Below are 15,294 nucleotides of genomic sequence, written 5' to 3' on the forward strand. Positions count from 1 at the left end.
ACGTGTGCTTGTTGTACGTGCGTCTATGATAGTTTGATGAAATATCCAATAAGATTAGGGGAGAAAACAGAATGAAACCAGCGGAGGGAACGTTTTGACCTGCCGCAGATCATCCACGTGTCAATACCCTACTGGCCGCCGCTCACTCTCCCGATAACGGACACAATCCCCCGCACCAATCGCACGCGGCAGAACAATACGCCATCCCCTCCAGCCTCCAGCGAGGTCAAAGAGCCACCACGAGCCAAAAACAGTTGCCCACGAAAGCGACGACCAAACAAGCATGGCGGCCATCCTCGCGCGCGCCGGTGCCGCCGCCGCCGTCAGCGGCAGCCTCCCGAAGTCCACTGGTCCCCGGCGCCACGCAGCATCGTCGCCGCGGTGACCCGGACCGGGCAGGCGGTGCCACAGGAAGGGGCGTTGGAGCGTCCGGCGTGGTCTGGCGGGACGCCGCTCTCGCGGCTCGTCGGCGGGCTCATCGCCTTCAAGCCGCTCTACTCGGTCATGAAGCTCGCCTCCCGCGAGGTCATCGTCAGGTAACATCTGCAAACGTGCCGGCCCACGCATTCCTGTTCTTCACTTGTTGTCGTTGATGGCAATGGGTATGGGGGCCGACAATGTGGATTTTGTGTAGGACGGCGGAGAAATCGAACATCCCGTGGAGGGAGATGACGAAAAAGGTGCTGGAGTCCGACGTGTACCAGGTGTTCGAGAGGATACGAGATCCAAACTTAGTTTACCCTGACTGTGAGCTCATTTACTTTTCTCCGTTTGTTCTTTCTTTTAGTTGATCAATTAGTTTCACCATTCGTTTGAAAGAAAGGCACCTGTAAATAATGTCTTCACCAAATGAACGATTTGTCTGTAGTAGCTTAAGTGATGGCGCCTTGCTTCTGTTAAGCAGATTATCTGAGCCCGTTTCACGCCTATGATGAAGGGAATCTATCATGGCTGGTACTTCACTAGCTTTTATCTGTGTTTCTTGTTATTCAACTTTACTACTTGATAGATCTTTTGACTTGTAAGTTGTAACTTGCAACTGAATTCTCCTGTAAAATAATGTTGCTGTTGTCATTCTAAAACTCTCAAACTGTTTTCGCTTGTGTTTGATCACGAATATGATATGGTAGGCTGCAGCAGAAGCTGAACCTGCGACAATGTCCATTGCCAAGAGGGCCATACCAGAGGCGACATCAATCGAAGAAGCAAGTCAAATTGTTCGAGGAAACTGGTTGAACGCAATCGAGGAGCACCACCTCAAGTACTCGGGGAACTGTGAGATTAATGATATCTTGGACATTGGCTGCTCTGTTGGAGTAAGCACCAGATACCTGGCTGAGAAGTTCCCTTCAGCTCAAGCTGTTGTAAGTGGTCATATCTGCTTAAGCTCCTTTTGTGATATCTTGCTCCTATATTCTAATATCAAAAAGGTCAATATATAGCATGGATGATGCCATTTATTCGTACAATTTTAATTTTAACTCCATCCGGATTGTATGGAAGGAAGTGCTCATTCGTTCACAAGCAAACTATGTTTATCCAAAAAAAACTGAATACATGGTTAAGTATAGGACCTAGTATTATTGCAGTCTTCCTGCAAATCCATTGGACACATGTTTTACATTGTCATGCTAATTTTGAAGAAGGGTTTTTTACAACCGTGCCCTCAGTTGAGGCAGGGAGCTCAGTTTTACCCATAGATTCCCACGTTCCTCAGTTTTACCCCTTTGGCGAGCACGGAACCTAGCCTCTGCCCTTACGGAGGGATTCCGTCCCTCTGTCCCGTGACTAACCGGTGGGTCCACTGCTGCTAGCCGCTTACATGTGGGTCCCATCTATGGCGTCTTCCACGCCTCCGCTAAGCTGGCCCCGCCGGTCAAGCTCGCCTCCGCTCAGATCGAATCTCGCCGCTCGCCTCCGCTCGACGCCTCCCTGCCGCCGCAGCCGTCCCCTGCGCCCGCCCCTCACCTCCTCCCGCTTCGCCCGCATGTACCTCGCGCCACTTGCATCGCCTCCCACGCCTCGCCTCGCCTCCCAGCCGCCTGCATCGACCTCACGCCTGCATCGAAAGCGGGTTGGTCCGGAGCCATAGCGGCGACGAGGCTGCCCTAGGAGACGCCATCGTAATCCTAAGTTGTGAGAGCTTCGACGCCAGGTCGAGAACCTCCTCCCAACCGACGGCCAAGAAGGCTGTGGCCGAGAGCAAGGAGGAGCCCATAGAGGAAGCCGTCACCGCTACCTCTTCGTCGCCGTCCTCGTGCCGCCGGCAACCACCACGCGTCCAGCAAGCGCCGACGCCAGCTTTGAGCTTGTGACGCTCCCCAGTCTGTGCGGTCCTCAATCCAGCCGTCTGCCGATATTGGTCCCCCCCGTTCCAGTTGTCCGAAGCAGGTGATTCCTTGTGCTTGCTGTCATGCATCATTTTTATCATGCTCTTGCTGCCATGCATCTTGCTACATTCAAATAGTTTGTAATTTTTGTAGGAATTACATAGGATGGATTCGTTTGAGCTGAATGTCAGAAGGGAAACAAGCAGATTTGGACAGAATGGTAAAAAGTATTATCTTGGTGGCTTTGATTTTAAAATTGTTAGATATAGCTATTGGACATTTGAGCAATTATGCAAGGCTTTTTGTGATGAGTATGCTTGGGGTAGTGATGATGACGTAGAAATCCAATACTATGTTAAGGTTGAGAATAAGTTTGTCCAAGTTAGTTCCGATGCAGAGTTAACTCTTATGTTTGTGAAGAACATGGAGGATAGGTCAATATTTTTGCAGAATGAAGTTGTTATCAGAACAAGAGCACAATGTAATCCTAACCATCCTATCACTGCCAATACATCAGTGCAATCCCAAGCTTCTTGCAATAAAAGTCAGCCTAGCAGTACTACAAGTGAGCATGTGAGGTCTCAAGCTTCTGGTAGTACTGTGCAGGATGTTATAGTAGAAGAAAGCTTACCTGATCAGTTTGTTTCTTGTGACAATGATGAGAGGCTTTATGCAGATCTAGTTGATAGGACCAACATAGAAGGTTGTGATGAATTAATTGCTCAATTTCAAGAAACTGATGATGAAGAGAAGGAGGAGAACAATGAAATGGGTTTGGGTGAGCTTGTAGGTGATGAAGACCTACCAGTGATTCATTATGACAAAGATAATCCATCTCTAGATGAAGGCAGCACATTCCCATCAATGGATGATTGTAGGATTGCACTTGCTACTTATTGTATTCGGGGTGAATTTGATTTTGTGATTGACAAGAGTGAGCCAGGTAGATTGACAGTGCACTGTGCATACAATAGGTGTAGATGGAGGATGCATGCCTCCCTATGAGGAATAGCACAATTATTCAGGTTAAAGTGAACTCGTTTCCTCATACATGTCCAAGTGCTGAGAGAAAAGCCTCAGTTAAGGTAGCTAAGAGCAGATGGTGCGCCGATGTAATGCTGAATTGGGTTAGGGAGAACCCTTGCATTGGTACAGCTGCATTGGTAAGGAAAATCTATGAGACATATGGTATTCAGGTGCCTTACATGAGGGTGTTCTATGGTAAGGAAATGGCTCTTGACCGAATTAATGGTCCGTGGAAGGATAGTTTCAAGTTGGTGTACACATTCAAAGCAGAGGTAGAGAAGGCATGTCCAGCAAGTGTTGTAGAAATAGATAGGCACACGGTGCAATACAAGGTGAAAGGAAAGACTATGGAAAAGGAGTGCTTTAGGAGGGTGTTTGTTTGCTTCAAGGCATGCTAGAAGGGATTTTTTTACGGTTGTAGGCCGTACTTGGCAGTGGACGCAACCGCTTTGAATGGGAGGTTTAGAGGTCGGTTAGTCGCTGCTACTGCTATTGATGCACATAACTGGCTATTTCTGGTAGCTTATGGAGTGTTGGAGGCAGAATCAACTGAGAGTTGGAAATGGTTTCTCCAGAACTTGCGGCATATGATAGGGTTTCCAAATGGGTTGGTCATACACACAGATGCTTGCAAAGGCCTAGAAATTGCAATTGATCAGGTGTTCCCTGGAGTGGAGCATAGAGAATGTATGCGGCACCTTGTTGCTAATTTTGGGAAACTGTTTAAAGGAAAACTGTATGATGACAACCTATGGCCATCATCTTTGACATATAGCTCAAAGAAGCATATGTACCACCTAAGGCAAATGTTCACAAAGCAAGAAGTGGAGGACTTCCTAGAGAAGGATCACCCCAAGATTTGGGCTAGAAGCAAATTCAATGAAATCTGCAAGGTTGACTATGTCAATAATAACCTTGCAGAGTCGTTCAATGCATGGATTAGGAAAGTCAAGGGGTTAAATTTGGTGGATATGTTGGATAAGATCAGGCAAATGCTGATGGCCAAGTTTTCCTTGCGTCAAAAAATTGCAGCTGAAAAATTTGTTGGTCACAAAATCATTCCAGCTATGATGAAGCCCTTGCATGCTAAAACTAGATCTTTGAAAATGACACTGATTAAGCGAAAGCCTTATGAGGCTGATGTGACAGCAATTGACAAGGAGAACAGAGAATGGAGGTATCCCGTGGACTTAGAAAAGAGGACATGTAGTTGCAGGCAATGGCAGATTACTGGGCTACCCTGCATCCATGCCTTATTTTTCATTACTTCTCTTCGTGGTCCAGCTGCAGAAATTGATCAGTACGTGCATGAGTATTACTCAGTTGCCAAGTTTAATGCCACATATGTTGAAAATGTGCCTTCCATGGAGGGAAAACAACAATGGGAGGTCATCAATCCAGGTTTCGTTCTACACGCTCCACTTCAGGGAAGAGCACCAGGAAGGCCAAAGAAGACTAGAATAAGGTCAAGTGCTAAGGGGAGGAGTGGACTTGGTCCAAGGAAGGCTAGATGCAAGAGATGTGGAGGTTCAGGACTGTGAAGCAGAGCCCCCAGCTGAAAGTGAAGCAGAGCCCCAAACTGTGCCCTCTAGTGTTACATGTGTGGCTAGGTAAATGTCTGTTTTTCCTTATTTTTGTCAAATTACAATATTTACTTTTTCCCTGTTTTTGTCAAATTACAATATTTATTTTGTAGGGAGAAGAAAAATAAGAAAGTAAGTGAGGTGGGAAGCACCTCCATTGATATACAGGAGCAGTCTAGGTAAAAAATTTGTGTTTTCCCTAAGTTGTCAAATCTCAATTAGGGGATTGAATTTGTCAAAACATGCATTTTCTTTTGTTGCCTTTCAGCTGTTTCAAGTATGAACAATTTGCCGTAAATAATTAGTTCTGATATGCTGTATTTCATCTAGGCGAGCACTGAACCACAACATAACAGTTAACTAGCTTATTCTATATGCCAAGTTTGGAAGGGAAAGGAGGAAGAACCAGTATGCCAAGTTCTGGAAGAAGGGCCTGTATGCCAAGTCCCTCCCTTCCTGCAGTTCTGGAAGAATGGCCAGTATGCCAAGTTCTGGAAGTAGAAGGGCCAGTATGCCTGGGTTTAGAATGAGTTTGGAAAATCGATCAAGCTGGGCATCATCGAAGATGCAACTAACAGGAACCACCTTGCCAAGCTTCTTAGATTTGAAAGCTTCATCCTTCAGTGTTGTTTCCATTCATTAAGAGTTTAATTATGTGTAGTAGGCAAAAGAAAGCTGATCTTGTATTTATTTTTTTGTTTCAGTACCAAGTCTGATGGCAAACTCACCTCTCTTGACGAATACATTTCAAGGATGAAGCCAGGGCAGAAAGACATCTTCTACATTCCAAGGATGTCAAATAGATGCATTGTTGTATTAAAAAAAATTTACAACCGTGCCCTCAGTTGAGGCAGGGATAGGAATTGTAAAGGATAAATGCTGATTGATTGAAATGGTACATACCTCTTCCCATAATTGTAGCTCTGCAGTTGAGGATTTCTATTTCAACATGTCTGTGTATAGCTATACACATTGTGATTCCTAATTACATGCACCGTGAATGCAATTTCTGGTACAATTATGATCCAAGCTTTACTGAAACTATAGCAAGATTGCTGATTGCATTATCTTCTCTCACTCAAGTTTCTGGTACAAGCTGCGGAGACCTGATCTTTACTCAAGTGTATGTTCAATGTTGGTATACGAACAAAGAAAAAACGTAGCAATGCACGGGCATCCTACTAGTGGTGTTTAGTTACGGGTTGGTTCCATGGGTTGGCCGGGTTGAAACCCAACCATGTACAGGTCTAGGCGACGGTTGGCCGAACTGACCATTTCTTTTGACAGAAAAAGCATGCCTAAATGGCTATTTCGTTTGCCAGACTGCATCTGGACATTCAGGATCCAGAACCATACAGGAAACACAATTTTACAAGCCTCCATGTGGACAACAGACACAATAGACATTAAACTGGAACATGCAGAAATAACAAGATGTTCAAACACAAACTTACAACCCTTAATACATTACCGGCTACAGCTTCAATAAAGTACCGCACACACTGAACACAGGGAATGAAGGGTACCCAACCAGGAACTGCCAACCTACTACATCGGCAGTGAAACACAACATACCCTACAGCTTCTCCAGTGACTACATTACCAAGCTTACACATACAAAGACAAATTAATTCATGCGGCGATCAAGTATCTCCTCATAGTCGACGCCATGCTCCTCACACCATTCAGAGTCAATTTGCAAACGCCCATCTTCAAAGAAGTGATCCTCCGAGTACAAAATATTCTTCCAAATCCGGTGGCTCCATGTCCCCCTCCCAAGCTACAAAACAATCAGCTGATACCTTCTCAAGCGACTCGGCGGTCTCCATAAGCTTACACAAGTATGGTTTCACATGATCGGCTGTGCCTTTATCCAACAAACCTGATCCAATGCCATAAGTCCCCTCCCTGATCTGTTTTGCTGAGTGCTTCATCTCATCAATTGCCAACTCAAGAAAATTTCTCACCTCTTCGTACCTTATGTGCTGCAACAAAGATACATCAAAGATTAAGTTTCACTGCAAAATTACTGAACAATCTATGCTCATCAATTACCAAAATATGATTATTCATTTCCCAAACAATTATCTATGCTGATTACTCAGAAAACTAGCTTCAGGCGGCGCCACAGGACCAAAACATGATTATTCATTTCCCAAACAAGATTCAGAAATTGTTTTATCCACAACCTACAAACAAGGGTATAAAGAATAGAGAGCAAGAATGACCTTGGTACTTACTGGGACCTTCATTCACAAACGAGCTTCTTCCTTCCAGGACAACCTTCTTCCACGAGTGGGCACGACATCAGGAGTGGTGCGTGTGGCCTCCGGCGGGGTGCGCGCACCAGCCTGCAGGGGGCGCGCGGTGGCCGTGGGTGTGGGAGAGACGTATTGTCGGGTGCGCGCACCAGGGACGACCGTGGCGGCCAGTGGTGCGCGCCCAGGGAGGGGCGACGCTGGGTTGAGCCCACGAGCGGTAGCGGCGAGCGTCGGGGTCCACCCAGGGAACGTAAAGGGAACTGTCGAGTCTGTGGGAATGCTGGATTCGGAAGGGCAGCGAGCGGCCATTGCAGATGCTAGGGTTCCGGCGATGGGGAAGAAGGGCACCTGCGGGGGAACAAAATGGGGAAGACGACGAAAGTACAACGCGACAGGCAGTGCTGGCAAGAGAGGATCTAGGCGACGACAACGCGGGTGTTGCCGGAGGTGAGCGGCGACGCCGGGAGTGCTACGGGGCGGCGGCGGCGGTTCGATTCGATTTGGGTCTGGTGGGGAATGAGGAGGGGGGAGGGGCATGACAGGTGGGGCAATCTAGTAAGGTGGGCCGCATGGGTTCTTACAGGTGGGACCGACATGTAAGCAGCTAGCAGCAGTGGACCCACCGGTCAGTCACTGGACAGATGGACGGAATCCCTCCGTAAGGGCAGAGGCTAGGTTCCGTGCTCGCCAAAGGGGTAAAACTGAGGAACGTGGGAATCTATGGGTAAAACTGAGCTCCCTGCCTCAACTGAGGGCACGGTTGTAAAAAACCCTTTTGAAACCCTGAATGATGTAGGGACTCGACCTGTCACCATACTTCCTCGCAGTGGCTGCACAGAAGGAAGAAAAACTATCACGACAGAATCCTATTCGTTGGGTTCACGCCAATGGTGAAGCAACTGGATTGCCGTCAGATTCCTTCGACCTTGTCTCCTTTGCATATGTGGTAAATTTTTTATTAGATTTAAAATATTCTTTACATGGCTATCAAATTTATAATAATGGTTACCATAAAATTAATTAATTTGCTACAATCTCAACATTTAGAGGGAAATGGTCAATTCGCTACCCCAGCAATGACATCTCTTTTGTATCTTTGCGTAAGTTATGTTCAAATATTATAAGGCAACAAAGGACATGATATGTTTGTAAAAAAAAGCACTTTCTAGAGATAATTTAGTTATTATAGTCTTCTAACTTATTAAGATAATCATGGAAAGATCTTAAGATGTTTTTTAATGTAAGTTAGGATGATATCCTATCTTACCCTACAAAATTATGTGCAGAGAAAAAATGTCAAATCTTAATTACTAGAGACATATTGGACCAATTAAATAATTCGAGGGAGTAATTAAGTTGAGCTAAACTTTCTTCAGCACAACACTCAAGAGCACTTTTTAGAGGATAAGTGCATGGAATATAATTCATGACCAATGCAGTAACGCGACATCTTAAAAACCTGCAGTGCCATGAGTGCCCAGCACGAGCAATAACAGGATTGGTGAAGGAAGCATTCCGGGTCCTTCGCCCAGGAGGAACCATCGCCTTAACCGACAATTCGGTAAAATATCTTTCATTTCACTTATGCTAAATTTTATGTGAGCAAACTTGTTAAAAAATTGTCTAACATGCAACCTCTTCTAAATCCTTTGCAGCCAAAATCCAAAGTACTTCAGGTATGCCTCACCACAATATTCCAACCAAACCTTTTACATCGGAGGGAATGACTCATAATGGCTCTGCAATTTCAGGAACTATCCCCAGTGTTGTTCACTCTGATGAAGAGCACCGAGCCATTTCTGGACGAGTACTACATGCTGGATTTGGAGGAGACGATTGGACAAGTTGGCTTTGTCAACGTTTGTTCTATCCTGACTGACCCCAGGCACAGAACAGTCACTGCAACCGTGCCTTACTGATTGGATTGAAGTCACCTGCAAACCATTTAAGTCCACTTTCAAAGAATTGAGTAAGGCACGGATATGTTGTATGCTTAACAGGGTTAATTGTATACTTTCAAAGAATTGAGTAATCTACATATCCGTGCATGCAGCAAACAACAGATCGAAGTACAGACGAACATTAACTTCTGAAAGTCTGATAGCAAGATCGTGCTGATCCGATGTTTCAAGGAAACATCATAAAATCGAATATAAGTGCCAATGGAAAAACTCATGATGTATGGCTGAGAATTCCTTTTATCAAGTAATTCTGAATTGTTCATCAGCTGATTTGGGTTATACCTGATGCTCAAAAGGTTGGAACATAGGCCTTAATAACATCGTGCAATGGAAGTTAGCAGTAGGAATCACTAGTGGCAAAATTTACAAAACCATTCAGTTACACTTGATTAAAATTTACGTCCTACATCTTTTTTCAGCTCAACTAGTTAACCTACATCTGTACTACCCAAAACAATAATATGTTGTTTCCGCATTTAATTCTCAACACCCTCCAGTTCTTTGTTAGAATTGGTCCTTGTCCTGTGTCCTCAGTCCTAAATATGCCCTGCATTTTTGCAATCGCAAATTAAATCAAGCTTGCTTAGTAACAAACAGAAAAAAATGTCTACTTGTTGTTAGGTCACCATAAAGACGAAATTTGAAGTTAAAATGGTTGGCATTATTGATTAAGCTTATCATTTGATGCCCCAATAAATATGCCTTGTGTCGTCAATATTTCATGTGACATTGACAAGGCTGCTCAAAATGAACAAAATGCAAAGAACAGGCAAGAAAATCAAAGTTGTAGATTGAAAACTAGATATGACCTCCCTGAAGGCCTGAACCACTTTATCTGTCGTCAGTACTTTACTCATGAAATAATTGAGTGCCTTTGTGCATTTTTTAGATCATGTTAGAACAAGTTGACCTTTAATTCCATACTACTTCCGTTCTAAAATATACTACACCATTGATTTTTTTTTTCTGAATTTTGACCAACAATATTTACTTACTCAATTAGTTGAATAAAGTAAAATAAGTACATTAAATCCACCATTAAAAAACGGCACATACGTCTATGCACGTTAGTACTAGACGCACTTTGGTCCGGTACTAACACCTCAATTTAATACTGGATGGTGCACACAGTGCCCCTCGAAAGCCGTTTAGTACCAGCTGGAGGCTCTAGCCAACACTAAAGTGCGGCGCTGATGTGGGCGAGCAACGACTGGAAGCAATTTAGTACAGGCTACTGGAGCCTACAACTAGTACTAAATGGATTCGAGGACATTTAGTATCGGCTGGTAGCTCAGTCGCTACTAAGTGAGACCTCTAGTATCGTCTAGAGCCACCAGCCAGTACTAATGTGTCTTCTATAAATCACCTCACCTTCTTCCTCCCCGAGTCCAAGCCAAGCATTTGACCGAGCTTGGGTTTCTTCGTCTCATGGCATTTTAGAGAGGAGACGCTGCTTATTTTTCTCAAGTTTTGTGGGGCAGCAGTCACATTGCATGGCCTATGACCCTATATATGTTCAAGCTCCTTCTTGGCTATGCATGAAGTGGAAGTATGTTGACGGTCCTTAAGTCAAAAATAGAACTGTCAACTCATGCATCTTTTTGTGATATTTAATCACCAAACTTAGTTATAGGGTTTAATTCTAACAAGGTCCACGAGTTTTGGTGATTCTTGGTTTGCAGGCACCCATAACCGGAATAAAGAGAAAACAAACAAAAGACGCAACACAAATGCACAAAAGATCGCATCCCGCGTCACACTTACAATAAGGGCCCATTTGACAGAGAAAACCGATGTACAGAGCCCCGGCACCGACAACACAAGATGGGGGCACACCTGGCAGTGTCTAGGACGAAAGGCAGCGCGAGAGGCGGCACCTGGGTGCCGACCGAACCCCGGGGTCACCCGGCCCCACTTTGGCACCAAATGGCCCAAGCTTTGGCGGGAAGAACGATTTTATCCTCATAAGGCGGTTCCCATATGTTTCCATATTTATTTCTGGTGGGAACCGACCTCCTTGGGCTATAAAAGGAGTCCTCGTCACCCTCCGAAGGGCATTCCACACTCATCCATTCTCTCATTTATTCCAAGTCCACACACTACTAGAGGAGAGATGTAGAGGAGCTCTAGTTGTAAGATTAGACTAGGGAATGTGCAAGCAGAAGCTCGGGAGGAGGGCTAGAGTTGTCGTCTTCCTTCTGCTTGTACCTCGATGGATATGAGTCTCTTTTGAGTAAGTATCTGGATCTTCATCTACTTGGTGAGTTCTTATCTGAGTTAAGCTTTTGTTATCATTTGCTTACGAGATCATCGTATGTTCTTCTAACGGATGCTCTGGTAGAGGGCCCCTGATAAAGACGGGTAACCCTGATCAACGCTAGAGTAGTAGTCGACAACGTAGACATGGTGTATAGGCTCTAGATTACCTTTGTTTGCCTCATGCTCAGCTGGTATTATGGGGTAGATGGCAGGTGATAACAGCCATGTCCATCTGCTACGAAGCTGCTTCATGGTTTGGGTACTCCCCCTCGACTGGGTTTGGCATAGATCTAATAGCCGGAGGTCCCTAACAATACCTAGGTCAGACTGGTGCCCAAAGTAAGCAAGTGAAAGCTGGTTTATCTCTCTTACGTATTTCTTCTCTTAGATAACCACACTACCTAAAGGCCACCCTTCTCTCTCTTTCTCTGGGTATACTAGTTAGACGACCGTGTTAGACCCAGGGCAGCGGGACTGCTCATAGGCATAGAATGTTCTAGAGTAAGGGATAGCGCATGGATTTACCTTACCTCTTTTGTAATTACCCGAATAGGCGTAGAACTAGCTAGAGTACAAGGAAACTATGGCAGAACCACCTGAATTATCCCGGTTCAAGTGCGCTGGCCATCACCATAAAGGCAACACCGACTCAAACGCACTTCAAACGGAACAATTCTTGGTCTGTCGGTTAATGTCCCGATACAACCACCGAATCTCGGATGGAACAAGCATAACCCGCACGAAGGCGAGTCCAGAGATATTACAACCATATATCTTACAACATAGGCATAGCAGTTATTACAACAAGTTCAAAGTATTATTATAGGTCCAAACTCAGTAAAACATTATACAAAACATAAGTTTAAAGTTCAGAGTTTAGGCAGCGGAAAGAAAACACGACGGCTACAACACATCGCAAAAGGATACCAAGCTAGCCCAAGCAAGGTATCACTCATCGGGGTCATTGCCGGCCGGAGACGGATCCCACTCTACGGACCAGCCAGAGGGCAAAGAGCAGGGCCAAGTCAGACTAGTGGTCTGGTCCTCAAAACTCATACCTGAAACAGGATTCAACAGCAAGGCCGAGTATACTAATACTCAGCAAGACTTAACCGTCAACGGATATACTTAGTCCACTTAGCTAGACTATGCAAGGTTCTGTAAGGCTCTAGTTTTCCTTTTGCTGAAAAGCAACAAAGAGTAGGTCCTTAATTTCACATTTTAGCTTTCAATATTCTAGTTGATTAACCATTCTATGTAAGCAACTAATTCTAATCAACCATGGTAGAACTTTAGTCAAACATCAAGATTGATCATAATAATATTACTCTTATTACTCTATGTGGCAAAGGGATCAAGTAGTCTCAATATCCGTGAGAGACGGACGATTCGAATCGGATTTTCAACCTTGCAAGTTAAACCTAACACACACATTTGGAACACCATCGGGTCATTCCCAAACAACCGTTGACCTTTCATTCCGGCTTGTGGATAGGGTCACTTTCCCCTACTACAGGGCACCAACTTCCTCCATGCACCCGTGGTGTTGCGCAACATAAACATAAAAACCTATCTCTAAGAGAGAGTGAAAGGTATATCCACTCACCGGTCCGATCAGCTACTAGGCTTTCTGCGTACCATATTTACGGCATGTGACTAGTACGTTCAAACACTTAACCACCGCTACCACACACCACGACCTTAGCAGAATTCATCAACACAGACGGGGTCTCACCCAAGGTCATGATATCGAACATGACCCCGTCCGACGTCCTTATAGTGATTGCAGATAAAAGAAAACAAGCAACTCCTATTAAGCTCGCGAGTGACAGGCAATCACTTGACTTTTACCGGTCCTATAAGCATAGCAGTTACTCGAACTCAAGTCTAGTGTTCAGTACATAGGTTCCTAGGATCATGCATCTAGGGTTTCAATTCAAATCCTAAGAACTGTAAATGCACAAGTAAGTAGTATATAAAGTGCATAATTTGAAATACTGGGTTTATGTCCGGGGCTTGCCTTCGCGGTAGTCACTAGCTAGATCAGCCTTGGGCTCTTCCGGACTTTGGTCCGGGTCTTTAGTCAGTGTAGCGGCGTTCACCTGAGCTTCTTGATCACCTCCTCCGGACTCCGGGATCAGCTCGTACGTCCCGTCCGCTAGAACAGTCGCATCTATATGTGATGCAAGAAACGGTATTACAACATACACACTTCGCGATAAAGTGGCAGTCTAACAATTAGCAAACATAACTTAACATATGGGCAAACATTTATAGAGTAGTTATTTAACATATCTTACTACACAAAACAACTTGATTAACCTCACAAGACAACTTGATTATCTTCACAAAGTAAGTTTTAGTTAGTTCACATAGAATGTAAATCATGGTTTGCTAAGAATTAAGTATCTCAGTACACAACCAGCATTTAAATTCAGAAAAATTACTTCAAACAGGAAGTACAGAGATCAATCTATCTTGTAAATTTCATACCATTTCATGGAGCCAATTATTCAGAATAAAACATTTACTCAGACAGCACCTAGAACAAGATTAAATTCTACATACGAAACTAGAGAAAATCAGAGGCTATAATTTAACAAGATATCGATACAGAGCTAACACAGCTACTGTAAAATTTTCAGAATTTATCTAGGCTTAAAACAGAAGTAATAATTTTGACAAAATTAAACCACATATGGTAAAACTAATTAGTACATAAAGTTCTATAATGTTTCTGGATCCTAAATTTTACAGACATGAATATATGACCAAAGTAGAGTTATGCAAATATTCTCAAATTTTTCTAATCAAGGAAACAATTTATTATAATTAAAGACTACTTAACAAGCATTAAAGCAAATATATAGTTAAACAAATCTAAAATTTCTCAAACCTGTGCAACAGCAAGGTTTCAGTGACATGCATGCATGGAAAAAGTTTCAGACACAAAAATTTAATATTTCTACTAGCATAAATACATTAGCAAAACTAGTAGATCTAGGAATCTTGAAACTTTGACCTAGTTAATGATGTCAAAAAGGGTTCAAATTTTTACCAGGTACTAGTAACACTGCAAGACACATTCTAGCCAAAAATCACATGAAGTTACTGAGTACAACTCCTAGAACAATTAAAGCCTATTAACATGCAGACCAAAACTGAAGATGTGTATGTAACAAAACTTGTAGGACTTGTAACAAGGATTCCAAAAAATTAGGATTTGTATTTTTCTGATTTTTCTACGAAATTCTAGGCATTTTCAAAGTTCACTGATTTGAATTCTGGAGTTCATGTCGTTTTTACACTTGGACCCCTGGAATCAAGTTTCTAGATTACGAATAGGTCCTTTGCTGGGAAACAAGAACAGAGCCGCCGTTTCGGCTCGGATTCCGGTGAAGTTCGGCACCGGCGGTGAGGGAAAGGTGGGGGAAAATGATGAGGAGCTCGAGCCGCACCTTTTGGTGCCCCTAGCTCGGTGGGAGATGGTCGGAAGGGGGCTCGTCAACGGCGAGCAGCGGCGGTCAGCGTAGGGGATCGGCGGCGAGGATGCTCCGGTGGTCGAGGGTGGAAGAGGAGTGGCCGGGGAGCTGCGCGAGAGCGAGGTGGAGCTGAAGGCGGGGTCTGCGCGGGTGGAGCGGCCGTGGAGAAGCGGGGCGACGGTGAGCTCGAGCTCGCCGGCGTTCGGGTGGGCGGTGGCGGCATTTTGGGGGTTTGGGGAGGGGAACTGGCGAGAGAGCGAGGGGATTGTTATGTGGGGTTCCCCTAGTGCTGAAGCGCGTGAGAGAAGGGGAGCCGGGGCTCTTCTCCGAGCTTGCCACGGCGGCGGCGAGGTGGCGGCCGCGGAGCACGACCGGGGTAGCGTGGCGAGGGT

General features: G+C 44.6%; 1 protein-coding gene and 1 pseudogene across 5 annotated transcripts; both read left to right on the forward strand.

The window, feature by feature from the left end:
- The first annotated feature begins 244 nt into the window (after positions 1-244).
- On the forward strand, positions 245-9,440 carry LOC120688002 (annotated as a pseudogene). Its single transcript, XR_005680939.1, has 8 exons — positions 245-536; positions 635-747; positions 905-954; positions 1,131-1,364; positions 7,997-8,146; positions 8,666-8,761; positions 8,856-8,876; positions 8,952-9,440. The product of XR_005680939.1 is annotated as an uncharacterized LOC120688002 (transcript).
- Positions 1,371-5,960, forward strand: LOC120688003. Of its 4 annotated transcripts, none has more exons than XM_039970125.1 (4): positions 1,371-4,966; positions 5,053-5,118; positions 5,270-5,562; positions 5,644-5,960. In XM_039970125.1, exon 1 carries the CDS (start codon positions 3,944-3,946, stop codon positions 4,895-4,897), a length of 954 nt encoding a protein of 317 aa, XP_039826059.1. In that variant the 5' UTR covers positions 1,371-3,943; the 3' UTR covers positions 4,898-4,966; positions 5,053-5,118; positions 5,270-5,562; positions 5,644-5,960. The 4 variants fall into 4 exon arrangements, with proteins under 4 accessions (XP_039826059.1, XP_039826058.1, XP_039826060.1 ...); XM_039970124.1 differs by lacking the exon at positions 5,644-5,960 and having other exon boundaries at positions 1,371-2,391; positions 2,484-4,966; positions 5,270-5,642; XM_039970126.1 differs by lacking the exon at positions 5,270-5,562.
- Positions 9,441-15,294: the final 5,854 nt, after the last annotated feature.

This window comes from Panicum virgatum, chromosome 9N (genome assembly GCF_016808335.1).
Source record: "Panicum virgatum strain AP13 chromosome 9N, P.virgatum_v5, whole genome shotgun sequence".
NCBI lineage: Eukaryota > Viridiplantae > Streptophyta > Magnoliopsida > Poales > Poaceae > Panicum > Panicum virgatum.